Source organism: Dromiciops gliroides, chromosome 1, assembly GCF_019393635.1.
Source record: "Dromiciops gliroides isolate mDroGli1 chromosome 1, mDroGli1.pri, whole genome shotgun sequence".
Lineage (NCBI taxonomy): Eukaryota > Metazoa > Chordata > Mammalia > Microbiotheria > Microbiotheriidae > Dromiciops > Dromiciops gliroides.
Window position 1 is genome coordinate 753,161,607 of NC_057861.1, and position 26,838 is coordinate 753,188,444.

At 45.9% G+C, this 26,838-nt stretch overlaps 1 protein-coding gene across 9 annotated transcripts in view; it reads right to left on the minus strand.

The window, feature by feature from the left end:
• Positions 1 to 26,838, minus strand: part of CACNA1D (calcium voltage-gated channel subunit alpha1 D) — a 355,589-nt gene that overhangs the window by 22,884 nt on the left and 305,867 nt on the right. For all 9 annotated transcript variants that reach the window (XM_043981543.1, XM_043981522.1, XM_043981527.1 and 6 more), the window contains 7 exons: positions 25,816 to 25,907; positions 24,821 to 24,980; positions 23,993 to 24,120; positions 23,733 to 23,829; positions 17,481 to 17,583; positions 16,860 to 16,961; positions 5,785 to 5,915 (listed from right to left, as the gene is read on the minus strand). In XM_043981543.1, the coding sequence (XP_043837478.1) occupies positions 5,785 to 5,915; positions 16,860 to 16,961; positions 17,481 to 17,583; positions 23,733 to 23,829; positions 23,993 to 24,120; positions 24,821 to 24,980; positions 25,816 to 25,907 (813 nt within the window). The remainder of the gene's footprint in view (positions 1 to 5,784; positions 5,916 to 16,859; positions 16,962 to 17,480; positions 17,584 to 23,732; positions 23,830 to 23,992; positions 24,121 to 24,820; positions 24,981 to 25,815; positions 25,908 to 26,838) is intronic.

Below are 26,838 nucleotides of genomic sequence, written 5' to 3' on the forward strand. Positions count from 1 at the left end.
TAACAGTAGACAATATAAAGTACTTGGGAATCTACCTGCCAAGATAAGTCCAAGTACTATATGAACATAGGAACTATACGAACACAACTACAAAACACTTTTTACACAAATAAAGTCAGATCTAAACAATTGGAAAATATTAATTGTTCATTAGTAGGCCAATCCAATAAAATAAAAATGATAATTCTACCTAAATTAGTCTATTTATGCAGTGTCACACCAAACTTTCAAAAAATTATTTTAAAAAGCTAGAAAAAAATAATAAAATTCATCTAGATGAACAAAAGGTCAGGGACATCAAGGAAATCAATGAAAAAAAAATGTGAAGGAAGGTGGTCCAGACATACCAGATTACAAACTGTATTATAAAGTGGTAATTATCAAAAACAATCTGGTATTTGACAAGAAAAAGAGTGGTGGATCAGTGGAAGAGATTAGGTGTATATTATTACATTATAGTAAATGACCATAATAATCTAGTATATGATAAACCCAAAGATTTAAGCTTTTGGAACAAATTCATTTGACAAAAACTGCTGGCAAAACTGGAAAATAGTATGGCAGAAATTAGGTATAGACCAACATCTCACACTTTGTACCAGGATGAGGTCAAAATGGGAATGATACCATAAGCAGATTAAGAGAGCATGGATAGTCCGTCAGATCTATGGATAAGGGAAGAATTTAGGAGCAGAGAAAATATGAGAACATTAAAAATGTAAAATAGATAATTTTGATTATACAAAATTCAAAAAGTTTTGCACAAACAAAACCAATGCAACCAAAATTGAAAGAAAAGCAGAAAATTGAAAGTTTTTTATAGCAAGTATCTCTGATAAAGGCCTCATTTCTCAAATATGCTGAGAACTGAGTCAAATTTATAAAAACACAAACCATTCCCCAATTGATAAATGGTCAAAGGATATGAATGGGCTATTTTCAGACAAAGAAATCAAAGCTATCTATAGTCATATGAAAATGCTCTAAACCACTGTTGATTAGAGAAACGCAAATTAAAACAACTCTGAGGTACTCCCTCACACCTATCATATTGGCTAATGTGACAAAAAAGGGAAATGATGGATTTTTGGGGAGATATGAGAAAACCGGGACACTAATGCACTGTTGGTGGAGCTGTGAGATGAGTCAACCATTCTGGAAAGCAATTTGGAACTATGCCCAAAGGGCTACAAAGCTGCGCATACCCTTTGATCCAGCAATACCACTGTTAGGTCTATGTCCCAAAGACATAAAAATGGAAAAGGACCTATCCATACAAAAATATTTAAAGCAGCTCTTTTTATGGCGCCTAAGAACTGGAAATCAAAGGGATGCCCATCAATTGGGGAATAGCTGAACAAGTTGTGGTACATGATTGTGATGGAATATTATTTTTCTATAAGAAATGACAAGCAGGATGATTTCAGAAAAACATGGAAAGACTTACATGAACTGATTCAAAGTGAAGTGAGCAAAATCAGGAGAACATCCTATGCAGTAACAGCGATGTTGTAAGATGATCAAGTGTGAATGACTTCTCAGCAATAAAATAATCCAAGACAATCCCAAAAGACTAATGATGAAGCAGACTATCTGCCTTCAGAGGAAGAGCTAATACTGTTTGAATAAAGACAGAAGAATGCTATTTTTCATTTTCTTTCATCCTTTTGCTTTTGAGTCTTCTGGTAAAAAATGACTAATACGAAAATATTTTACGTGACTGAACATGTATATAATCTATATCTGATCGCCTACCATCTGGGGGTGGTGAGAGGACGAAAAGATAGAAATTTGGAACTCAAAACATTAAAAAAACCAAATATTAAAATTGTTTAACATGTTAATCGTGGAGAAATAAAATATATTTAACTTTGTTTTAAAGAGAGGGCATTGAGAGAGAGAAGGAGATCAAGAAGAGCACCTTGGTAGACACCCATGATTAGGGAGCAGGACAGGGATAAAGATCCATCAAAGGAGACTGAGAAAGAGCAGTCTGAAAGGTAGGAATAGAACCAAGAAACAGCAGTGGCACAAAAGATCAGGGGGAGGAGTAACTAAAAGGAGGGGCTGGTCAACAGTGTCAAATATTGCACCAAGTTCAAGAGGGATGAAGATCAAGGTCACAGATTTAACAATGAATGACTCACTAGTAAACTTGTGAGAAAGTAGTTTCAGTTCAGTAAGAGTCAGAAGCCAGGTCACCAGTGGCTGAGAAAGGAATGGGAAGAGAAATGTAGGGAATGAATGCAGACTGCTTCATTTAGGAGTTAGGCTCAGAAAGGGAGGAGCTGCAGGGAGACTCTTGGAGGGTCTAGTTGGAGCAAGTAAAGGCTCTTTAGGGATGAGGAGGAAGCCCTGAGTAGACAGAGAGAGATTGAAATTTATGGGGAGATAATTGAGAGGGAGGAAATGTGAGATAGAGGGGGCTATCCCTCAGGGATGACAAGAGAGCTACCTCTTTGTCATAGACTAGAGCAAAGAAGAGAGACTAGGGTGTGTATGGTCTTGAGTCCAGAAGAGAAGAGGGAAGCTCTTTTGCCTCCATTAGTATGGAAAGCTTAAGGAGAGAAGAGAAGGTTTGGAATGGCCACTATGGGAAGTCCAAGTACAGAGAGTATCCTGAGAGGAAGAATAAAAATAGCAGAGACATGTGGGGGCAGCTAGGTGGCGTAGTGGATAAAGTACCAGCTCTAGATTCAGGAGGACCTGAGTTCAAATCCAGCCTCAGACACTTGACACTTAATTAGCTGTGTGACCCTGGGCAAGTCACTTAATCTTCATTGCCCTGCAAAAAAAAAAAAAAATAGCAAAGACACCTCAGAAGAGAATAGATAAAATAACTCTTCTGAGCACTCAGGCAGTTCTGCTGCATGCCTTCCATGAGCAGGTGTGGTGAAGACAGATGGTAGGGATGACCAAGGCCTGGGGCTGGCAGAACATAAGGTGCAATAGGGCGAGGCAGAGAGGCATGTGAGAAGGGAGGACGTGCAGGATTAAGCTGGCTAACCACGAAGGCCCAGATAAGGAGGCCTCAGCTCCCCCTCTCATTTGTTTGCCTTCTGAACCCCAGGGCTAAGCACAGGCTGTCACATAGCAGACAGTGAATAAATATGGTTGATGCTTATGGGACAGGCTTGTTCTGATGATGTTCCAATGACATAAAGGATGTAAAATGCTTTACAAACCTCAAAGTACATGTTAGATATTGTTAATGGAACACCAACTATTGATGGGGAATTTTTTTCTTTGAAAATCATTTTCTGGACCAATCATCTGTACTAAGAGAATAAAAGTCGACTCAAAATGCTCTCCTCTCATCTGGTGAGCCAATATCCGGCCCCTTTTCCAAATTGCCTTAGTAAGGGCCATTTCAGAAGGCCTGTAAGCAGTGGTGTGTCCACCCTCACTGCATCCTTCAATCCAGGACAGAAACTTCCGGTCCTTTCTTTACAGTAAAGGGCTAGAACTTGGAGAGGCTAGCCTAGACTGCTCTCCTGTCTGGCTGAGGTCAGGACCTCCCAAGGTTGGAACAGGAAACTCCTATGAGACAAGTGCTCAGTTTCTACACAGCGATATATGGAAGTTCGCTGATGTTTGCCAAGTTCCTAAGAACATTTTAAAAATGAATGAGCATGGGCACTGAAAAAAGTACATCATTCCACCCACAAGCAAACACAAGGTAAGCTGAAGACTTTTCTTCTTTTTTCTGATGGGGGAAAAACCACAGATCGGATCCTTCCTTCAAGTTCAAACATCCTCACCACGTTCTCCCTCAGTGTTAAGGGCCCGGACAGTTTTCAAAATGCTCTGGGGCCCCTCCATCCTCACCCTGGCTCCCAAGAACTCCTCCCCTTTAAGGAGGGGGGCCAAGGCAAGCACCTCCCCATTTCCTACTCTGTTACAGGACTTTGTCACATGGGGTGCCCTACCCCTCCCCTTCTCAGCTCCTTTAGGCTGTGAGCTCCTTGATACCAGGGACTGCCTTTTGCCTCTCTTTGCATGCCTACTGCCAAGCACAATGCCTGGCACAGAAAAGGTGCTTCTTCAGGGTTTACTGACTTACTCACCTTCTTAGGAAGCAGGGCACTGTGTACAAAGAACTCTGGGTCTGAAGTTAGAGGGTGTGGAATCCAATCCTGCCTCTTTCACTCACTACTGGTATGACCTTGCACAAGTCAAGTCACCTCCATAAGCCTTAGATGCCTCATCTGTAAAATGAGGGTGATGGACTAACTGACCTCTGATAGCCCTTAGCTCTAACACGATAACCCTGTGATCCTATGGAATCCATGTGTTCTTTCCCCTAAGGCTGGGGGTGGGGAGAGTGAGAGACTGAGGCCCACTCGTGTAAATGAGGCCCTCTACAAGGTACACAAGCTTCCTGGTGACAACCACAGAGAGTTAGGTTGAGGCAATGTCAGAAGGAGGATTCTGATTCACCTGGTGAACAGGTTAGAGAAGGAAACATCATAGTTGCCTTCTGTGGTGCAAGACTCAATCTGAATTCAATGATCTCCCCTCTTATGAAATGTTCAATATTCCTTTCCCCAACAGAGACAGTGTGCAATCACCCCCCCACACACACACACACACACGCTCGCATCCTCCCTCCCTCCCTCCCTCCCTCCCTCTCTCTCTCTCTCTCTCTCTCTCTCTCTCTCTCTCTCTCTCTCTCTCTCTCTCTCTCTCTCTCTCTCTCAAAGCTTATGTGAAAGAGAGCACTAGGCATTTTCTCCAGGAAGAATCTAAATTCCTTTAAAGATTATCAATATTATCCAAGAAGCCAAACATTACCCAAAAAGACTACTACAAAAAATTTATGACTGAACAAAACAGAGAAGAAATGCTTCTTTGTGTCTGTCGCCTTCCTAGGACCTGACACCTCGTGTTGCTTGGGATGAGACAGGCTTAGACAGTACCTCCAGAAAGCCCATCAACCTTGGGAGCAGAAGCAAAAGGGCATTTCCCTGGTGCCAGCACTGCCTTGATCTACCTCCTATCTCTTCTGCCTGCCTCCAATTGGCCACTTCCTGATGCTCTTGCCTGACGTCCACCCAACAAGCCTTATACAAGTTGTACTGAGTTTCCTCCATGGAAATGGAGTCAGAGGAGTGCCAGGAGACTGTGGGACACACGCACTTCTCAGGGACCTGGGGCGTGGATGGCAGTGGCTGGGCCAGATGCTGGAGCAGCAGCAGCACCACCAGCCTCAGTCCCATCCAAGTGGAGCATACGTGGACAGACAGAAACACATACACACACACACACACACACACACACACACAGAGACACACACACACAGAGGTGATGGATGTCACTGGGATGCACCCTAAACCAAACAAATAAAGAAAAGGAAAAACACCTGGTTCAACTCTGAGTTGCCTTTCTGGCAGCCCCCATGAGCCCTGGGCAGTGGCCATCTCTCTGGGAGAAAGCTCTCTCTCACAGCAGCGCCAAGGCAGCAGAATGGAAGCGCAGCTCCCTTCCCACCACCCACCCCTCTGCCCCCACTGTGACCGAGCTCATGAGCTGGTCTCCCGCAGCTGCAGTGAGCTTGTGGACCGAGCAGCTGGGATGACCGCAAGTAGCCGTGGAAGAGAACGGCGCCACTTACCTCAGTGCCCTGAAATGGCTATCCCTGGCCTGGGCAGTGTCCATCCACTCAGTAGCTCAGTTTAAACAGAGTCCTGGAGGCACTGCTAATGGCGAGTGCTCAGCTACCTGGTGCCTCGAAGAAGCTTGCAAAGTGGTTAGTGGGGAAAGGGGGAAAAAAAGCCAATTCACCTGTAGAGCAATCGTGGTGTTCTTCGCTGGGTACTTTCCCACCAGGCCTTGTTCTTTGCGTTTCTTGAATTTCCTAAAGTAGTCCTGTATCAGGAAAGTGGCATAGAACTTCCCCACGGTTACCTCATCATCTAGATGGACAGACCAGACAGAGCTCTCCCGAGTCAGCACATGTGGACCAAAAACCTCAACACGCACACCTGGCTGAGGGGGGACGGGCGGGGACAGGGCATGAGCACCCAACCCGGGGCACTAACTAGCGTGAAGCGGGGTCAGCAAAGCATGTGGGGCTCTGAGTGAGAGTCATTTCAGTGAACGAGCAGGAAACAGAAGATTTTCATGACATTAACAGAGGCAGCATATTAGTGAAGAACTGGGAAATGCTGTCTGGGTTATTTCCTTAAAGTAAAAAAGAAAAGGGAAAACAGAAGGGGATCAGTGGGCTGCGTTTTCACCTCCACACACAGGGATTGACGTGTGTAATTACAAAGAACAGTGGCTGTAATTACCCACCCAAATCTCAGTGCCATGAGATGAAAGAGTCGCCCACTGAGAGGTGGAGAGAAAGCTCTGCGAGTGTGGTTAGGTTCAGCAAAGTGACTCTGAGGGGTCCTGGCGCACGCTATGGATGCTTCCTCTCTGCCAATGAACCCCATGTCGGATGGGCAGCGAGAGCTCCAACTAGTCCAGAAGCGGAGCCAAGCCCCCACATAAAGAGTTTGGAATTGGGACTTGGCTGGCAATGTCGTTGGCGATGCGTGAGGCAGAATGGAGCCTTGGTCTGTCACAGGGCTCAACACTGGGGGGGCCTGTGAATGGGTGACCCTTGCCAAATGACAAAGCTGGACTCTGAAAGTGCTCTGGATAATGGGCATCCTAAGGATAAACCTCGTGAGACAAGATACGTAGAATGAGAGCACATGGTTATAATCACTGGACGTATAACCCTAGGTCTTGGGGTGGAAGGGACATGATCCTTGTTTTACAGAGGCCCGGGCAATTTAAGGGACATCATAGGCAGCAGATGGTTAATAAATGGTTGTTCAATTGAACTGAATGTTTATATAGAAGAGGGAACCTTGAGCCAGACTGATGGAAGAGATCGACCCAGTGGAGAGATTGCTGAGGTTGATGTCAGAGGAATAGGTTCAAACTGGGCCTGTGCGTCTTCCCTATCTGTGTGTGTCTCTGGGTCTCAGGTTCATCTTCCATAAAAGAGGGGGATGGACTAGCTGGCCTTCGAGCACCCTCCTAGCTCTGATGCCTGACCCTTAGAGGTTCTCCTATGGCTTACGGAGGTGGGAAGCAGCTCAATGGTCAGTGTCCTGACCCACATTCTGTACAAAACTTGCTTCCATGTGACAGGCTGAGGCGGCCTGGAGATGCCTCATCTTGGGGCATTCACTCTTGGGCCACCCTTCTTAGGACCTGAAGCTTTGGTGGCCCTGACTCTCGAGGAGTGCCTCCAGCCCTCACGGCTATCCCTGAAGGCTGCTTCACCTTCATTTCTTGTTCAAAGCTTCTTCCTTGGGAAAGGGGCTCATGTGCACCCCCATCCCTGATTGGTGTCCTGGTCGCAGTCTGGTGAACAGAATGCAGGTTTTCCAAAGATAACCTGTCTGAACTCTCTGCCAGTGGAACAGGCAGAAATATCAGCTTCATCTGCCTTGAGGAATCTTTCTAAACATGGTCTGATGCTAAAAAGTTTATAGACCCAATAAAGGATGTGTAAGGTAAAACCCCAGACCAGTATGATCATGGATGTGGTCATTTGTTCCATCCTTCTATCCTTCTCATCTTTCCTTCACCCACATATTAAGCACATACACAAAGCAATCCTCTAGGCCTTGGTTTGGAGGTTTGGCCTGAGCTGTCTCAACAATCTATCAGTCCCAGTCTTGGGCCTCCTCTCCCAGTAACCATGTGGCCAGGCTGAGGCTGGAGTACTCTGCTCACTAACTGCCTGCCTGCCTGGCCCAGGAAGTCTCCCCACAACCTGTGACAATGAAGCTCTTGGACATTTTTGAAATGAGCAGACTGTCAAAACTCCTTTTCACTCTGCAGGGCCATGGAGACTACTGGTTAACTTCAACAGAACTATCCAGTCTGAGACCTGTGCTCTTGGTGGAGGCTAGAATTTGCTCTGACTCCTGAATTAGTCCAAGTGGTCCTAGTGGAGAAGGAAGGACTGATTTTCTGACCGTCGTTATTTGCATGGCTGCTGAGGCTCTTCTAGACAGAGTGGCTCAGAGTCATATTAGGACACCAGGCTTTTCTTAGTAGAGCGCCAGCTCCCAAGTAGCAGAGCCACGTCTGCATCTCTGGAAAGCAGAATTCAAAAACCATTCTCTTATGCCTAAAGAAACAAGATGTGTCGAGTACTTTGCAAGTTTTAAAATGTTCTGTAAATGCCAGCTGTTATTATTTTATGGCCTATTTACCTAGAAAGATGAGCACAATGGTTGGCTGGACTCCAGTGGAAGATTTTAAGAATTTAAAAACCAAAGCATTAGCAAAACAGGAGAGAAAGTCAGGAGAAAGAAGCAAAGATGTGGGAGAAGATGGTCCGGCCTGGAGTTCTATTCTCTTTCTGGAAATCCATTTTGTATTGTGGTGATTTGGTTCTCTGTCACACCCTCTTTACAAGACTGTAAGCCCCATCAATGTAGGAATCATGCTGTACTCTCTGTGTCTTCCCTAGTGCCTAGAACAGTTCTCTGTGCTGTCTGTTGAACTGAAGCAGAGCAGGGAACAAGGGAAAGAGGTGAGTTTTGGATTCCAGTCAATAATAGAAACTTCTAGTCCCCCTTTGGGGTGAAAAAAATCCAAGCCAAGGAAGATCTACAAGGTAGGGAGAGAATTTTTGAGTGAGAGAATTTATTTTCCCTTGTAAGAAAGAATTCTAGAATTCACTTAAGATCTTGTCCCTGCTATGCTATAGCACAAAGAAATGGAAATGCACTTAATAAAAAATAGGAAGAAGTCTTTAACGAAGGCAAAGCAATTCTAAGGGCACTTGGATCACTTTACAAGACTAAAAAATTCACAGACGGTAGATACCTGTCCACTTGCTGAACTTCCAGCTCTCTAAACTCTTTGGGAAAACTGTTTTCATAGCCATCAACGGCACACTTGATGAAAATATCAGAAGGGAAGATGCAGGTGGCCATGAAGGATCTCCTACAACGGTGTGCACCTTTGCTTTCACCTTCATGACTAAAAGGGATAGTGAACAGGAGAGCTTACTGGACAGAAAGGGAGGCAAAGGGAAACCCTGAGGCCATTCAAGGACATTTCCCAAACACAGCCCACTTGCTCTCTTCCTCCCAGTCACAGATTGCCAGCTGCCGGACTCAGAAGAGATGTGTGTCCTGGAAGGTTAAGGGCATAGACAATTCCTTGACAGAGGCAAACACAAATACCACTTCTTCAATGATCCTCCAGTGATCACTGGAATATCACACAGGAAGGTGGACACTCCAAGGCAATAATAATAATGACTATCATTATTATTATTGACATTTCCCTATTTCCTCTCCATGCCAGGCACTGTGCTAATCACTTTATGGATATTATTTCATTTGATCCTCACGACAGCCCTGGGAGGCAGATTCTATACTACTATCTCCATTTTACAGATGAGAAAACTGAGGCAAACAGCAGTGAAGTGACTAGTCAGTGTCTGAGGCTGAATCTGAATTTTGCTCTTCCTGACTCTAGGCCCAGTGCTTTGTCTACTACTATGAGACTAACTGAAAGGGAGTCAGATTCTATAGAGAGCAGGGGTTCTTAACCTGGGCTCCAAGAGGTCAGTAGACAGATTTCATGGGGTCTGTAAATGTGGATGGGGTAAAAATTACATCTTTATTTTCACCAGCCACTAAATTGAAGTTAGCATTTCTTTCAATTATTTAAAAACTTCCTGATAATGGCTCAATATGAATAACATTAATAACAATAGCCAGCATTTATGCAGAACTCTGAGTCTACTAAGCTCTTTATAGATATTATCTCATTTGAGTCTCATAACTCTGGGAGGTAGGTGGTGCTATTTTCCCCCATCTTACAGGTTAGGAAACTAAGGCAGACAGCAGTGAAGTGTCTAATCCAGAATCACATAGCCAGTAAATGTCAGAGTCTGAATTGGAACTCAGGTCTTCTTAACTCCAGGCCCAGTACGAGGAATAGAGCAGGGGGCCTGGAGTCAGGAAGACCAGAATTCCAATCCAGCACCGTCCAGTGTGTCCCCTAATGGTCAGGCCCTCCAGATCCTCCATTTATAGACACCGTACTGGGTGCCTCAAGCCCAAGAGAATGACGAGACTTCTCCAGTGAAGTACACAACTACTCCAAAGGAAGAGGCCCCCCAAATCCTGACAGGAACAAGTACATGTGTGAAGAATGCTCATTACGCCCTCTATGGGCCCTCTACCGAGTTACTCCATCAGCGTACCCAGCTGGAGTAGGCACAGCTGGAGAATGCTTAGGTTGGCCCAGAACTAAATGAGAGGAAGAAAGCAGTCTGGATTGCATGTGGGAAATTACTCTGCTGGTGAGGGACTGGGACTTTGTGGATTAGAAACTAAAACTGGGAGACACCCAGCCTTGGTGTCCTCATTCAGAACATGTGGATCAAAAGAGCCCATCTTTCTTGGGGTTTTTAGGATGAGCAAAGGAGCTCAGTGTATGAGCTTCTTGTGCTTTTGCTTCAAGCCTGTGGTTTCAGTAGTCCGAAAACCACAGGGAAGAAACTCTGGCTACCAAGGCAGCTTGCCATTTGCTCCACAACTTGGAGTCTGAGAGAGGTGACTTGGGCATGAAATGACTTGCCCAGGGTCACACAGCTAGAGGTGTCAGGGGTGAGACATGAACTCAGATTTTTCTGGCCCCAGGGGCTGCTCTCTTTACTACATGATGCTACATGAGCTTTAAAATTATTATTAGTTATTTAAAATGAACCCAAGATTTAAGATGTCTCCCTTACCCCAAACCCCATCTTCCTAACTAATTCTTCAGGTGATATTCTCATGGAACACCACAATCTTCAAAAACAAAAACAAAAGCAAGTTTGGGGTACACAAAAGCTACCAAAGAGATACATGGTAGTTATAAGAAGGTCTGGGCATTATCAACAAGCAAGCTGTTGCCACAAAGATATGCTGGAAATGAATGATCAGAAAAGGTGAAAGGCCAGTTGTGTAGCAGGAACAAAGGATAGAAGAGGGTCAGTCCCAGGCCTGCCCTGGTATTCACAAAATTCCCAATAAAGGACATAGAGGAAGAAAGGCCTTTGGAGCACTGGGTAAATCTCTGTCGAGACAAGAATCGCACAAGGCAGGCTGCAATCTGCACCAGTGAAGGTAGCCCCTCATTCCTAAGAGAGGATCATCTGAAACGCTGGGAAAGAACCTATGAATGCTAGTGATGTCCGTGAGTCAGGGCTTGTCAGCTCTGGCAGAGGCCTGTGGTCCCTTTTACTTTCGGCAAGGGCATCCAGAAAGTTAAGATGAGAAGTGAATGAATCCATTTTAGCTACATTCTAGTAGAAAGGCCACAGACATTCCTTAAGCACCTAACTAAATGCCAGGCTCCGTGCTAAACACCTGTGACCCTCTGCAACAACAGAAGAGACTGTCTGACACTAGGCCTGTAGTTACACAAGGATATATATTCTCCATATGTACTGGCTTTAGAGAGTGGCTAGATGCTTTACTCAACACTACACTCTATCTGCTCCACACTTTCTTGCTTTAGATGATGTTAAGAAGTAAACACAGCCTTTCACTACACATTGTGTCATTTGAACAATTAGTCATTCAAGATTAAACCTGAGCTAGTTTGTAACTGTTTTCAGTGGTAACTTCAAATCCAACAGTATCCCAGCTAGAACTAGTTCCCCCTTTTCATGATGGGTCTTTGTTAGTTGCTACAGTTTTAAAATACAGGGAAAATGTTTTTTTGAACTTTGGGACTGGGGAGGAGAGTGAGAGATGTAAGTAGATGCCACCTGAAGCTACACATCCTGTGATTAAAGGTGGGAGGCACAGTCAGTTCTCCTGCTCAAACAAGACCTTTGACAGAAATCTGGGGGTTCAAAGGGTATGTATGGGAGGAGCCAGGCCTGAAGCGCTCTCCACAGTTACCAATGATCTCTTATCAACAAATCCAATGGCCCTTTCTCTCTGTTCTCTCTGTGGCACTGTCTATCCCCTTCTTCTCCTGAATCCAGCCCTAACTCTTTTCTCTCTAGGTTTTTACAGCTCTTTTCTAGATGGTTCTCTCCTCCTACCTCAGTCTCTTTTCTTTTGCTGGATCTTCAGCCAATTAGTTCCTCCTAACTGTGGTTCTCTCCCCAAAGTTATGTCCCTATTCTCTTCTCCCTCTATACTATTTTGTTCAGTGATCTTGTTACTTCCCACCTCTAAGCAGATGATTCTCAAAGCTGTATCCAGACCCAACCTCAAGTCTTGGATCTCAAACTGGATGTCCCATACACAACTCAAACCCCAGATGTCCAAAATAACTCATTCTCTTCCCCTGTAACCTCCCCATTTTACAATCTCTAACCAATTTAGTAACCCATTCACTATAGCAGTTTTTCCAAACCTTTCCATCCCTCTTCAAACCTCTCATGGGTCTTCTTGGCTGAGATCCTGGCTTCAAACTTCACTGAAGAAATTGAGGCCAATTGCCAAGAGCTCTCACTTCTCTCCTTTCTCACACCTCATTGTTCAGAGGCCACTCTCTCCTCCCTTAGCCCTGAACCCTTTTCCTTACAAGGCAAACCCTTAAATGCACAAGTGACCACAGTCCATACAGCAGATAAGCCCCTAATACCCTCCAGTCTTTCCCCAGTCTATTGGCTGCTTCCCTCCTACCTACAAACATGCTCACATCTCCTTCATCCTCAAAAACTCCTCACTTGATCTGTCCATCCCCACTGGCTGTCATCTCATCTCTCCTCCTTTCATGGCTAAACCTAAAGAGCCATTTACAATCACAGGACTAACACCTCCTTTTCTCTTCCTTTCCTCTTAGCCCTTTTTTTAAAGTGAGGCAATTGGGGTTAAGTGACTTGCTCAGGGTCACACAGCTAGTGTCAAGGGTCTGAGGCCGGATTTGAACTCAGCTACTCCTGACTCCAGGGCTGGTGCTCTATCCACTGCAGTACCACCTAGCTGCCCCCTCTCTTCCTCTCTTCCTAACTCTCTGCAGCCTAGTTTCTGACCCCATCATATACCTAAAACTGGTCTCTTCAGTCACCAATGATCTCCTAATTGACAAGTCTGATGACTTCTTACCAATCTCTAACTTTTGTGACCTCTTTGTAGTTTTTGTGACTGTTAATCACCCTCTTCTTTGTGATCTTCCTTCTCTCTAGGTTTTCAGGACACTTCTCTCTTCTGGATCTCCTCCATCTATCTGACCAATCCTTCTCCATCTCCTTTGCTGGATCTTCATCCAGCTCATATCCACTAACTGTGGGTGTCGTCCTCCAGGGTTCTGTTCTGGGATATATTTTCTTCCTTTGTGTCATTTCACTTGGTGATTTCATCATCTCCAATTGGTTTCAACTGTCATCTCTATGCTGATGATTCTCAGATCCAGCCCTTACCTCTTTCCTAATGTCCAGTTTCACATCTTCAGTTGACTACTGAGCATCTCAGAATGGATCACTACAAACAACTTAAACTTAATATGTCTAAAAATGAATTCATTATCTTTTCACCTAAACCCTCCCTTCTTCACTTTCCTATTACTGGTGAGGGCACCACCATCCTCCTAGTCATCCAGGCTCCCAATCTCGTGCTATTCTCCATTCTCACTCTACCTCACTACCCATATCCAATCTGTTGCCAGGTCCTATTCACTCTACCATCATAACCTCTCTTGTATATGCCCCCTCATCTCCTCTGACACTGCCAGCCTCCTTATACAGGCCCTGATTTATGGGCCTGGATTTTCGCAGTAACCTTCTGTTGGAGTCTCTCCTCACTTCAATGCTTTTCCACTTAGATACTAAAGTGATTTTCCCAGAGCATATGTTGGACCACATCACTCCCCTACTCATTCAATTCCCTGTTTCCTCCAAAATCAAACATAAAATCATCTGTTTGGTGTTCAAAGCTACACCCCACCCTTACCCCACCTTTCCAATCCCTTTATACCTTAAACCTCCCTCCACACACACACACACACTCCCATCTAGGGACACTAGTCTCCTTACTGTTGCATGAATAAGACCCTCCATCTCTCTTCGTTCTGAGTATTTTCTCTGGCTGTCCCCTGTGCCTTTCTCTCTTTCCTCATCTCAGTCCCCTGGCTTCCCAAGCTACTTTCAAATCCCCAATAAAAACTACCTTCTATAAGAAGGCATGTCCAGTGCACAGCATCTCTGAATAATCATGGAGCATCAGCCCAAGAGGAAATCATGTGGCCCCAGAGATGGCTGCAGAGAGAAGCCGGAGCAGAGTGTCAAGATGGGAGATCCCTCAGAGCTGCTTTCTCAAGGTTCTGTAGCTGCCAACTTGGCCCAGGCCTCTTTGCTGCTCCTCCCCCGAGTCCTTCTGCTGTCATCTCTGGGACCTCATGGATTCCTTGAGGGGCTACTCTACAGGAAAACAGACTTTGTATTTGTAACCATTTTTTCCCTGGCCACCTCAGCAATGCTGCACTCTACCTCTGTCTAAAGCTCTTCAGAAAGCAGAGCCAAATCCAAGTGTGTATGACTAGCTATAACTTGGTCACCTTCTCACATGTGATATTTAACCCTTAGAAGGGGAGACATCCGTAATGGCAGAACAAAGACTTTCAGCATTATTAACCTGGCCAATAAGGAGTTAATGATTCCTAGGCTCCTAGGCAAACCATCTCTGGGAGGGGGATATTAGGAGTGTTTGGATGGCATGCCAATTTTATGAACTTTTCTACTCCCGTCAAGTTAAAGGAAGTGAGAATTGAGGAAGAGAATTTGGAACACAGCATTTTTTAAAAATTGATGTTGAAATTCGGTTTTACATGGAATTTGGCAAAATAAAATTTCTAAATAAAGGGAGTGAGAATCAAAGGGACACTAGTGCCACTTGCACTGGGTTCAGTGTGGAAGGAGGTTAATACGGGGCACGTTAGTGTGAAGGGTCCTCTCCCTCAGCCTGAGGCTGGGAGCAATGTCTGTGCAGGCCCAGCTGGCCATTCTGACGCATGCATCTCTATAGCAGAAAACGTGGTAGGGGAATGAGTTGGCAAGAGATAACACTGATTCCATGCCACCACCCTAAAACAGAATTGCTTCAGAATATTCGGAAAGACTGAGAGTTGAGAGGAACAGAGGCTGCAGAGAGAGCTTAAGCACATTGTTACCACAATTAAAGAGAGCAGTTCATCGAGGCCATGCACGCACTCGGGGGAAGCGAAAGGAGAACCAAAACCAAGAAGGTCGTTTTAAGTGTGCAGCATCAGTTCTGCGAAGAATCTGAGGTTTTTGAGCTTGGGATTTTTGCTTTCCTTCCCATTTTTTTTGGGGGGGGGGCGTCCTCCCTGGCTCTAAGCTGACGACTTTGCCAGGTGTGAGTGGCTCCCTTCAGGGCAAAGGCAAAGGCAACGGCAACGGCAGCTTCTGGCCAGCCTCAGTCAGGGGAATGGAGATGGCCAGGCATGCTAAGGAGGCACAGACCATCACCTTTTCAGAGGGGCTGGGCTGGGCTGATGCCCAATCGACTTCTACCCCTGAACCTGGCCCTCCTCAAAGCTTCCAGGCCAGTGACACTCTGAAAATGAGGTCAGCTACAAGAAATGCCAGAGATCATAGTACACAGAAGCTCCCTGGGATGGCTAATAGGCTAATGAGGGGGCAGACCCTGCAGTAACGGACCCTGCACCTTTAAAACTGGGAAAAGCAGGTCAAAAATAACCACTTAGGCTCTGACTCTGAGCACCATGGAAATAAAATGGAAGCATATCTTATATATGCATATATACACACTCTAGCCAACATAAATATATATATATATATGTATATATAAATATGAGAGAAGATCTGGTCAGTTATTGTAAGGCAAATAACAAGAAATAAAGCATGCCAGTTAGCTCTGTTTCTACTTGAGTTCTAAACTGAAGGGGATGTTCTGTCTACAAATGGTAAGACATTCGCTCTTGGTGAGAACATTTACCCAAATCCTATTTTAAATTCTGAACACTGTCTATCTTGAGAAGCAAAAGGGCAAACAGAAACACGTATTTCAGCTTCCTGAACAAAAGTGATGGCTGTTCCTTTGGAAGGCCCTTTGTCTCTGTCTCACACCCCCCTCCCCCCTCAACCCCCCCTCTCATTTTTTTCCAGTATGTCCCTCTGTGTGTCTCTCTGTCCCCTTATCTGTTTATTTCTGTCTCTCTCATCTTCTCCCTCCTGTCCATCTCTTTATTTCTCTCATTCTCTCTGTTTCTCCTTTATCTCCCTACTCTCTCTCTTTCTCTGTCCCCCGTCTCTCTTTCATTCTATCTTTCCTCCTCCCTGTCTTTCTCTGTCCCTCTTATTCTGTCTCTCTCATTTGCTCTGTCTCAGTCCTCTTTCTCATTCTCTCTCCCTACTCTATCTCTCATTCTCTCAGTCCCCCTTTGTGTCTCTCTTATTCACTCTGTCTCTGTCCTTTCTCTCTGCCCCCTCTCTATCTATCTCTTTTTCTCATTCTCTCTTTCTCCCTTCTCTCTCCCTACTCTATCTCTCATTCTCTCTCTGTCCCCCTTTGTGTCTCTCTTATTCACTGTCTCTGTCCTTTCTCTCTGCCCTTCATTCTCTCTCTAATGAGCTCATCTGACAGAAAGAAAACTAGCTCTTCACTTCCTTTCCACCTTTGAAGACTAGTGTCCGTCCCCTTTCCCCTGGCCAAAATGGTCTCCACGTTTGCCCAGGACAACCACACCTCAAGGCCTCAGTGAACCCTTTGGAAGGTTGCTGGCTCTGGCCTAGTGGCTTTCATGCTAAGAACAGGCACACTGGTGTTCAAGCCCTAGTTCCCTGGCTGCCATGAGAATAAACACAGAGCTCAATCACACTGGGGAAAGTTGATCACACTGACCACCAGCCGGAGGGACAACTTGGTCGAGAAGCTTCATGCTGGTTTTCTTCCAGATTTTCTTGATGACCGCTCGCAGCTCCTCATTTGCCTGTTCCAGGTTGCCTGAAAGCAGACAAGACAACACTAACCCACAGAGGCCTTCATGGTGCCAGAAGCCTGTGCCTTGGGGGTCACGTCACAGACATGACTCCCTCCTCTGGGATTTCACATCTTTGAAGGGGGGAGGGTTCAATGGGAGAGGAGACAGGGAAGAGGCAGCCAGGTCCAAGGTGTGGCCTGAATACTAAGGTGAGCAAGGACCCACCCTGAATGCTGGGGAGAAGGGCTGGAGCCTGACCCCTGAGCCAGGAGAGAATCAGGGGAGTTGTTTGATCTGAGCAGTGATGTCTATAAAACCACATGCACCAAAGAAAAGCCTTGTGTTGAGGTGAAGATGGTGAAGAGAAAGGAGGAGGAGGAGGAGGAGGGAGAGGCTGCTAAAAGGTGAAGGCACCCCCTTCCCTTCTCTTCTCCTAGGCTTGATTGTCTATATAGAAAGCATTTTTGAAAGGGGAAGAAGCCTGAATCTGGGGCATTATTTTTCATTTCCATTCAACTTTTATTGATCTGGCAAGATTTTACCTTCAGTCTTGATTTTCAGAGCAGTCCGAACCAAGGCAAACAGTGTGGCGTTAAACATGACAGTTCCATCACTATTGAGAGGCATGTTCATGGCAACCAATCTCTGTAAAGAAAAGGACAAGTGTCTTCATAGAAGCAACGAGCACCATCACCCCAGATTTGGCCAATGGCAGGAAATGTAGGTCTCTTAAGACAAAAGTATTGCAAGGTGAGATCTTAGGGTGATGAGCCCGGCTGTTAATCTGCCCAGCGCAGGAGGAAAGAGAAAGCGTTCTAAAAGGGCTGGGGGCGGGGGTTGGTTTGTATGGAGGAAGGAGTTGTTGGTGCTAAGGGATGGCTGTCATGTCCACCGGCGACTACTTAACGCTGTTAACATAGACCAGAAGGGAGCAGTTGGTTGTGTCTAGAAGGCTCTGGGGGACGAGTGAGGATGGGGGGCTGTTGGGGTAGGCATCTGAGTCCAAACGTGTCATCCCAGTGGTCCCTTTTTTTCCCGGGGTGTGAGACTGGGAAAGCCCCAGGAGGTGCTGAGCGTAGATGTTGTAGAAAAGGCCTTAGCTCTGGAGGCTCAGAGTGGTATGGAATAGTCCAAGCAGGGCGGGCTGTAGTGGATGCTGGAGGGGCCCAAATGGTCCAGGGACAGCTCCACGAAGTAGGGTTGTGAGCACTTCCTCTCCTGGTCGGCTAGGTGCCCTGCTTGTAAATGGCGGAGCAGGGAGGGCAATTTGACACCTTTTATCTCCCAGATAGGGAACCTTTCTTTCCTGGTAGGTTACTAGGTGTGAAGTCAGCTCCCTCTAACTCTGCTTCTCCTGCCTTTATTTCACGGTTTTCAGTCGCTAAGTTCGGTTTTTCAATGTTCTGGTTCCGGTGAGACGTAAGTAAATAAGGGGAGTGGTCGTGAGCCTGTCCATTGGTTCGATGTAGAGTCAGGATTGGCGACAAACCAAGCCAACTTGGCAGCCGTGCCCTTGGGGGTGGGGCAGTAGCCCAAGGTTTAAAGCCCCCCACCCCATCCTAATGCAGGAATGAGGCTTCTTGGAGGAAGCCGGGTGTCTCATACAAGATGGAAGAGGTGGGGGGCCTCCAGCATTGGATGCGATGTGATAACGGCCAACTTTGGCTGACCCCTGGGGCTTGGGCATTTCTGAGCAAGCACATGTCCACGTCAGAAGGGGGCAGTTTGCTCAGTGGGAGTCCTGAGCACGCAGCAGGGCAGCGGGGCCGCCACAGCTGATGCCTCCCGCCTTGTAAAGGAAGTTCTGCGGTTAAGGTCACTGGCATTTTTTTTTTTTTTTTTTTGGTGAGGCAATTGAGGTTAAGTGACTTGCCCAGGGTCACACAGCTAGTAAGCGTTAAGTGTCTGAGGCCGGATTTGAACTCAGGTACTCCTCAATCCAGGGCCGGTGCTCTATCCACTGCGCCACCTAGCTGCCCCTCGCTGGCCTTTTTAAACGGGAGGATTCGACCGCAGTTGTCAGTGGATAGTAGCCTCAGGAAAAGTGAAGCCAGGTCACAACCCGGTGTATCTGCTGCAGATGTGCTGCCAGCCTTGGAGCCCTGCTGGTCAGTGAGGCCAGCAGTCCCTCTGCTGACCTCTTAAAAGTTTCAGGTGGTGGGCGGGGTTGGGTTTGATGTCAGGTGTCGCCTTCCAATTTGAGGCTTCTTTGCCTAAACTCATGTCCTATTAGGTGATAAAGAACTTCATGTAGCAATTAGACTTTTGTTTTTGTTTGTTTGTTTTTCGCAAGGCAATGAGGGGTTAAGTGACTTGCCCAGGGTCACGCAGCTAGTAAGTGTCAAGTGTCTGAGGCTGGATTTGAACTCAGGTACTCCTGAATTCAGGGCCGGTGCTTTTATCCTCTGCACCACCTAGCTGCCCTGGCAATTAGACTTTTGTTGTAAAACTCGGTCGATGCCACAAACTGTTGTAAAATCTGAAATTACGGACCTACCCTCTGTGGTCATCACTACGATGGCTTGTGGTTGTGTGCTGAGATGAAGAGTGGAATCACACGAGAAGCGGTTTGGGTATTTAGACACAAGAGGGACGTTATTCCTTAGCTTAAATACAAGGGAAAGCTGGAGTGGGGTGGTGGAAACAACCTGAAATTGTGGGGAAAGGCCATGTAGGCCATGTCGGGTCTTCCAAGACCTTCAGAGGGTGCTAAATAGGGAGCCATTAACTCAGCCACCCTCCTGAATTAAGAATATGCCAGTTATGAGTCAGTTCATTTTATTTGGGGGTTGGGGAGGAGGGGAACGGAAAGGGTGTTTATCCAAGTGGGCTAAGGGGGGGTGGGGTGGTAGTGTGGAAATTTATTTTGATTTGGGGACCCTACCTTTAGGCTGAGATTAGAAAGCCTTAGGACCTCAGGGTCTCTTCTGTGTGGGAGGTGCTGGTGCCCCTCTCCCTCAGCTTCAGCTGAGCCAAAAAGCCCCGTGGGCTGTATAATATGCCAGGTCAGACAGTTGGGGGAAAAGAGCCCCCAGCTCTCTCTGACCTGAGCGGAGCTATCCAAGAGATCCTGGGCTCATCCAGGCCGCGCTCTGGCGTAGCCTGTGCTGGAGCACGTGAGGCTTGAGAGCGCCACCCCCCTCCACCAGCCGAAGCCCTGGCTGGTGGATTAGCTTGGTGTGTGTGTGTGGGGGGGTGCAAAAAGCCCCGAGATTTGAGTGGAGATAAGAAAGATATATATAGACCTGGGGGTTAGACTCAGGGGGGCAGCTGATGAGATTAGAAAGGGCTGAAGAAGACAGACAGGGGGCTGCAAGGACACAGGAGAAGGCTAAAGGACTAGGAGCAGAGAAAAGAGAGGCCGAAGGGCAGACTGATGGAGCAGACAGACAGAAGGTCGGTGAGAGAGAAACACGGGTTCAGCGGTGGCAGTAAGGAGACAAAAGTTAGAAGCAAGGGGATTTACAAAGTGAAAGGGGCTCGGAGTTAGAATAAAGGACCTGAGTGCCCTAAGGCAAGAGGCGGCTAAGGCCCTAATTATATTAAAGACGTTCCAGGCGCAGCAGGTGGGAAAGAGATGCAGTGGAAAGAGATGCACCGCAATGCAGTCAGGTTGTCCATTTTATTTCCTTGTATTCTTAATTTTCAATAGTCTCTCATAAATAAACTCTGCTTGGATTATTTAGTTATGAGGCTTCTTAATATTTTGCTTATCAATTTGGGAGTGGAACAGTGTGGTGGAACTTTATAAACAGCCTATGCTAAGTTAATAGCAGTCAGATAGCCAAATAGTCAACAGTCCCCAGATTAGTCCTCCAGTCAGCTTTAGTCCCCCCAAATTAGGCCCAGTCAATTCAAAATATTTTCACATTTGAATGGCGACCACGAAGGGACTTACGGCCCAATTATAATTTCTCCAAACTTATCATTTTTCATATAGTTATAATTTTTATAAATCCAATTATGTAATTTTTCCAGATTAGGTTAGCTAATTATAATTATTATTTTTTTTTACAACAGTAGTGTGGGGGAAGGAAGAGTGAAGGAAGCCTGGGTATGAGTGGTTAGGGGGAATAGGGGATGGCTGGCTAGGGGACTCCCAGAATAAACAGCCTGGGGAAGCAATAAGGGAAATCTAGGTCTAAAACACTAACTTAGCTGGTAACATGTGCATGCCCAAGATCCTCTGGGGGCAAGCCTGGCCCAGCCAGCTATTTATGTGCCCAAGGACTTGGGAACTTATGAAACATCCATCTTGGGCACTGTACATAATGGCAACGGCCAATGGGAGAAAATCCAGAGTACAACTGATCAAAATGTAGCCATTTCCAAAGCAAGACAACCTTTTGGCAACAAGCTTGGCTAAGAAGCTGACAGTATTTGCCCTTTGAAAAGAATTAGAAATGGCAAGGAATCAGCCTTTAATGGTGTCAGGGTAAACATGGTATGCATGGCATAGCTTAAGGTTTTAAGTATTGTCAGAATGTTCTTTTTTGTTTGTTGTTTGTTTTTTGTTTTTTGGCAGGGCAATGGGGGTTAAGTGACTTGCCTAGGGTCACACAGATAGTAAGTGTCAAGTATCTGAGGCCGGATTTGAACTCAGGCACTCCTGAATCCAGGGCCAGCGCTTTAACCACTGTGCCATCTAGCTGCCCCCCAGAATGTTCTTTTAAGATGACTTTGGGGGTACTGATCAGCTGCAGGATCTGTGTACATGTACAATTTCTACCTATTCAATAAAACACTACCAGAACTCTGTGCTGTGAACTTGGGGAACAAAGGGATGTGCTGTTGGGACTAACTTGGGCTACATGACATGGAACTAAGTGTGAATTGAGACTGGGGACTAGAAAACTTTGTGAAACAAGATTGGACTTTTCAAAGGAACAGGTGGGAGGTGGTGTGTTGTGTTTTGTTTTGGTCTTGGGTGGATTTTGTAAATTTGATATTTGCCTCAATGAGCTTAGGTTTTTTTGTTTTGTTTCAGATTGCTAGTCTCTAAATAACTTGTGATTGTTTAGAAAATGATAAAAAAAAAGTTCCTTAATTGACTTTGGATCATGTTCCTTTGCCAAAACATCTTTAAAAGGGTCATTATGTGTCAGTGGCCCAAAATAAGTAAGCTTAGCAAGCCCTTGATTTTTCTGCCATCTTTTTTATTTCAACAACTATTGCAAGTCTAAAGGTGAATTTCAGTCTTGGTTCATGCTAAAAACAAAACTTATACCAGAAAGTTTTCTTATTTAGTGGCAATGTAGATAGTCTTAGAAATGTATGTAACTAGGTAGTGAAGAAGTAAGTATATTGGTCTTTTTTGTAAAAAAAAAAAAAGACTCTACTTTTTGTCTTTTTGCTCCCTGTTCTTATCCCCCTTCTCCCTTTCATCCCTTTCCACTGGAAAAAAAAAAAACAAAGAAAAAACAAAGTTCCCGTGACAAATATGGGCTTGATCAAGCCAAACAAATTCCTCCATTGTCCACATCTGAAAATGCACCGTGATTTTAGGTGACTCTGTAATGTGAACTTGCAGAAAAGGTGCGACCTACATTGGTAAAGAGAACTTTCTCCCCAGTGAGTCCCCTACACTAATGAAATCAAGGGTACAGTTCCAATCCCCACTATTTTCTTCAACAGACTCTTGTCTCCTGAAGGGTTTGAGGCAGCTCAGGAAGCACTGAATTAAAATCCTGCCTCATGTACTCCCTAGCTCTGTGACCCTGAAGGTACTTAATCTCTGTCTGCCTCAGTTTCCTCATTAGTAAATGAGACTAATAATAGCACTCAACTCAAAGGGTTGTGGTAAAGACGGAATGAGATAACATGGAAAGTGTTTTGTCAATTCTAAGTTGCGACATAAATACCAGACGGCATTGTTGTTATCATTTGTCTTTGGCCTCCTGGTCACTACCCAGTCTAGTTTAGTAGCCTGGGCAGATGAGCTGCCCGGGGGTGCTGAGACTGAAGGAGGGTCCCCACAGAGAGACCAGCTCTTCCTCTTCGAGTCCCGGAGTCCTGTTTGAGTCGCCGCCCTGGGCAGCCGGTATACATGCCTGGGCACTTTTCCTTTGAGGACTCCACATGGGAAATCTCCCAGTTTCTTTCTGACGGCAGACAAGGACAAAACTACAGTAACCAAAAGACACATCAGCTAGAGCTTTTTTCTGAGAATGAGGCAAAGGCAATGAAAAAATTAGCTGCTATTTGGGATTTACTTTGAAAACAAAGTGCTGCAGGGAGGCCTTGGGTCCACACGAATTTGGTCCAATAATCTCTTCCACCTCTAGAAGAGCCTCAGCTGCCAAAGCCGACATTTCTTCCCCTGGAGAAGGGAAGACTTAAAGTAGGACCAGGACGGCAGGACAGGAGCTCCAGAGACAGCAGCGAGATGGCCTGGGGCCTGGCTCTGCAATCCTCCAGCCATCGTCTTGGAGGGAAAGCACTTTCCTTGCTGCTGGACTCATTGCCCTCCCAGAAGCCCAGAGGGAGAAGGGCCTCAGAGGCCCCTGAACAAGAGATCATCCAGGCTATGCTCAACAGGGAATTCCCTGGGTCCTGAGAGGGCCAAGGCTCTTTGGGAAGCCCGTCACCATGGACAAGCTTCCCTTTCTTTTGTTGAGTCCATCCCCCTACTGACTCTGGACCCTCCCTCTGGGCCAGAGTACAATTGTCATCCAGCCCTTCCAAAAGGAGACATATCCAGGGGTTTCATTCTCTGCCCAGGTAGCACCCCAGAGCCTGTCAGGAAGAATCATTACCTAAGCACCGGCTGGCAGGATGCCAAGTGTCCCACTTACCTTGCAGGCTACTCTGTGTGGGCATAATTTGCCAAACCCCAGGGGTGGTTGGATCCGTCTAAGCAGAGTCACCACATCAAGGTGCTTAATTCTTCCTCTGAAACAAACACACAGCATGAGGGTGATGGCATGTCGAGACTTAGGAGAGAGCCCTGGCTGGTGGAGAGTGTAGGGGAGGCTGTCGACCTCATTTACTGCAGGGCACATGAATGAAAGACCACCCAACCCAAACCTTGCAGACAGAAGAGCCCTGCACTCACTTTGCTTCCGGGTCGTATTCTGACCAGATTCTTTTGAATTCGTCCAAATGATGTGGACCCAAAATAGACCAATCGCGGGTCAGGTAGTCAAAGTTGTCCATGATGACAGCCACAAACAGATTGATGATCTGAGCATGGAGGAAAATAAAGCCGTCTGAATACTAGTGGAGAGACTTCATTTGGGGCAGCATGAAGAGGCTGGGGAGGAGGCTGGAGAGGGTTTCAAGGAAACAGCTGTTTAACTAAGGGAGGTTATATAAGTCAATCAGGCCCCTCCAGCCAGCACCGATGAAGGGCCTACCATTTTCTCGGGGTAAAAGGTACGATGAGAAGGTTACACAAGCATCCTGAAAGCTGGGACAGGGGAAAGGGAGCCTAAGTAATGTGAGCTCACAGCACAGCCTGTCCAGGTTTCAGCATGTCCCAGCAGGCCCAAGCCACCTGAGGCCCTCAGAGGCCCTAATTCTCCCTGAAATGCTGGGATGCCTTTCCGGGACAGTTCTGCTCTGATCCTTCACGAGAGCAGGAGGAACTGTTCCCTTATTATTCACATTGTCAACTGTCTGAAGGATGAGGGAAAAGCCTCCCCCACTTCCCCTGGCCCTGCTCACTCATGGTGAAGGTCAGGCACCAGAGCTGGGCTGGGAGGAGCCTGAAATACCTGAGAGCTCCCCAGGGGCTCGCACCTGTTGGCAGATGGCCAATGAGTGGCAGAACCTGGAGCACTTGGAACTGAGACCGCCTTGCTAAGGCTAGAGCCCAAGGCCTTAGAGCCACTCTTGCCCACAAACCAGTTTACTGAGTGAAGAGGGGCTTTGTATGACTTACCAGAAAAGCACAGAGCATATAAAAACTGATGAAATAAACAATGGCAAAATTGCTGCCACATGTGAATTCCTCCCCAGGGCTATAATCTGACTCTGGGTCACAGCGCTTCCCAGGAAGACATGCCAGCATGATTTCTTGCCAGGCCTCACCAGTTGCACACCTTTTGGGGGAAAAGAGAGAGGGAAAGGGAAGATAAGAGAGAAAAAAGATTGTAGAAATACACACACAGATAAACAGATATGTATGTACACATGTGTGTATATCTATAAATATATATGTATATCATCCAACCACAGTGATTTTAAAGGACATCAATTTGAATTTTAAAAGATTCAAATTATAGATTTAAAAATAAAACAACATAGTTTGATTACTTCCAAGTTTTGCCAAGTAGATTTCTATCACATTCATTCTTTGTGTAGAAGTGGGTGCTTCTCAGCACCTGAAAATTGTTTATTTTCCAAAATTGTGCCCCATCCCTTCTCCCACCTCATTTATCCTCTAAACTGGCTTAACAAACCACGCTGTTGTTAAGTGACATAAGTACAAGTTTCTATTCAGTCCACTGCTGGCTTAGCCCAACAAGGAACCTTCATCAAGCTCTTGGAGGTTTGCTGGGCATTTGAGGCCACATTCTATCACTTGGTTCTCCCAGTGAGCCAGGGTTGGAGATCATGATTACAAGGAGAATCATGCTCAGAGAGCTCCTGAGAGTTCTCATTCCTCAGCTGGTAATTGCTAGAGGGAAGATTCTCCTGCATCTTTCTACAATGTCGGCTTCCTAACACTGCATGTTGTTCTCAGCATGACACTGATTTCCACAGCCCACAGAAGAACGTGAAATGCAATTGCAGACACACACATGCCAGAAGGGCCTGTGGGGAAGGGAACTGTCACTGACATCCTGGACAATTGCTTCCCCTGCAGAAATCCTGGTGAGCTCCTGGAAGTAGAGCCTAGAGAGCCACAGGCATCAGCCAGGAGCAGTCACTCACCTGAACAAGAGCAGCACAGCTTGCGGAAACGTCTGGAAGTTGTTGTTCCTATTGATCTGATTGTTATCTTTCATGGCCACTTTCCCAAACATCTGGAAACAAAACCAATTCAGAAGGATGCTGAACGCTCTTTGAACACGGGAAAATAGTCCTTCCTGTCAACAGGAGGGAGAGAGCCCCAGCTTCTCCAGCCAGATACATCCCATGGAAGGGAAGCCTGCCATGCTGGGAGGACGAGTGTACTTCCTGTGTGTCTTGGTTCCCTCGGGCACCTGCTCCTCACTTAACAGTTGGGGTCCATCCTCTGACAGGGAGAGCCCACCACGAGACGCAGAGCCCCAGGTCAAAGGCAGAAAGAGAGGTCCCACACAGCCCAAGATACCAATGGCAGCACCTTTTGTGGAAGGTGGGAAAGGGCTAAATACACTTCACACTAGGACATGGCGAAGAATTCAGAAACAGAAAAATGTAAGGACTGATTCAAACTGAAATAAACAGAACCGGAAAAAAACATATGGAAAAGACTAACTACATGTAAATGAAAAGAACAAAAAAATGAAATGGAACGTTGAGAAAGTATGATGACCAATTTGAGGTCAGAGAATTGAAAAAACGGCTGCTTTACTACAGAGATGGTAACCTATGGAGGTGGAATGCTACATGCACTGTCAGAGACATTTAATAGGCTGGTTAGTTTTGCTAAACTGCTTCTTTTCACTTCTTTATTAGAGGAAAATTGATAATGGAAAGAGAAGAATATATAACATAAATGTGACAGAAAGCCAAAAGGCATCAATTATAAAACAGCAAGTAACTAAAGCAAAGAAAAAGAAAGATGGCTAATAACCTGAACACACTTCACCAAAGTTAAAGCTTATTCAATCTGAAATCAATTTTCCTACCCTCCTGCCCAATGTAGGCATATGCAGACCTGTTTTTGAATGACAAAGTTGCATTATACTAGACCCTATAAGTCACCCAGTTTTCTCATTGACCTCTGGTCAATGGTGACAGTGGGACCAA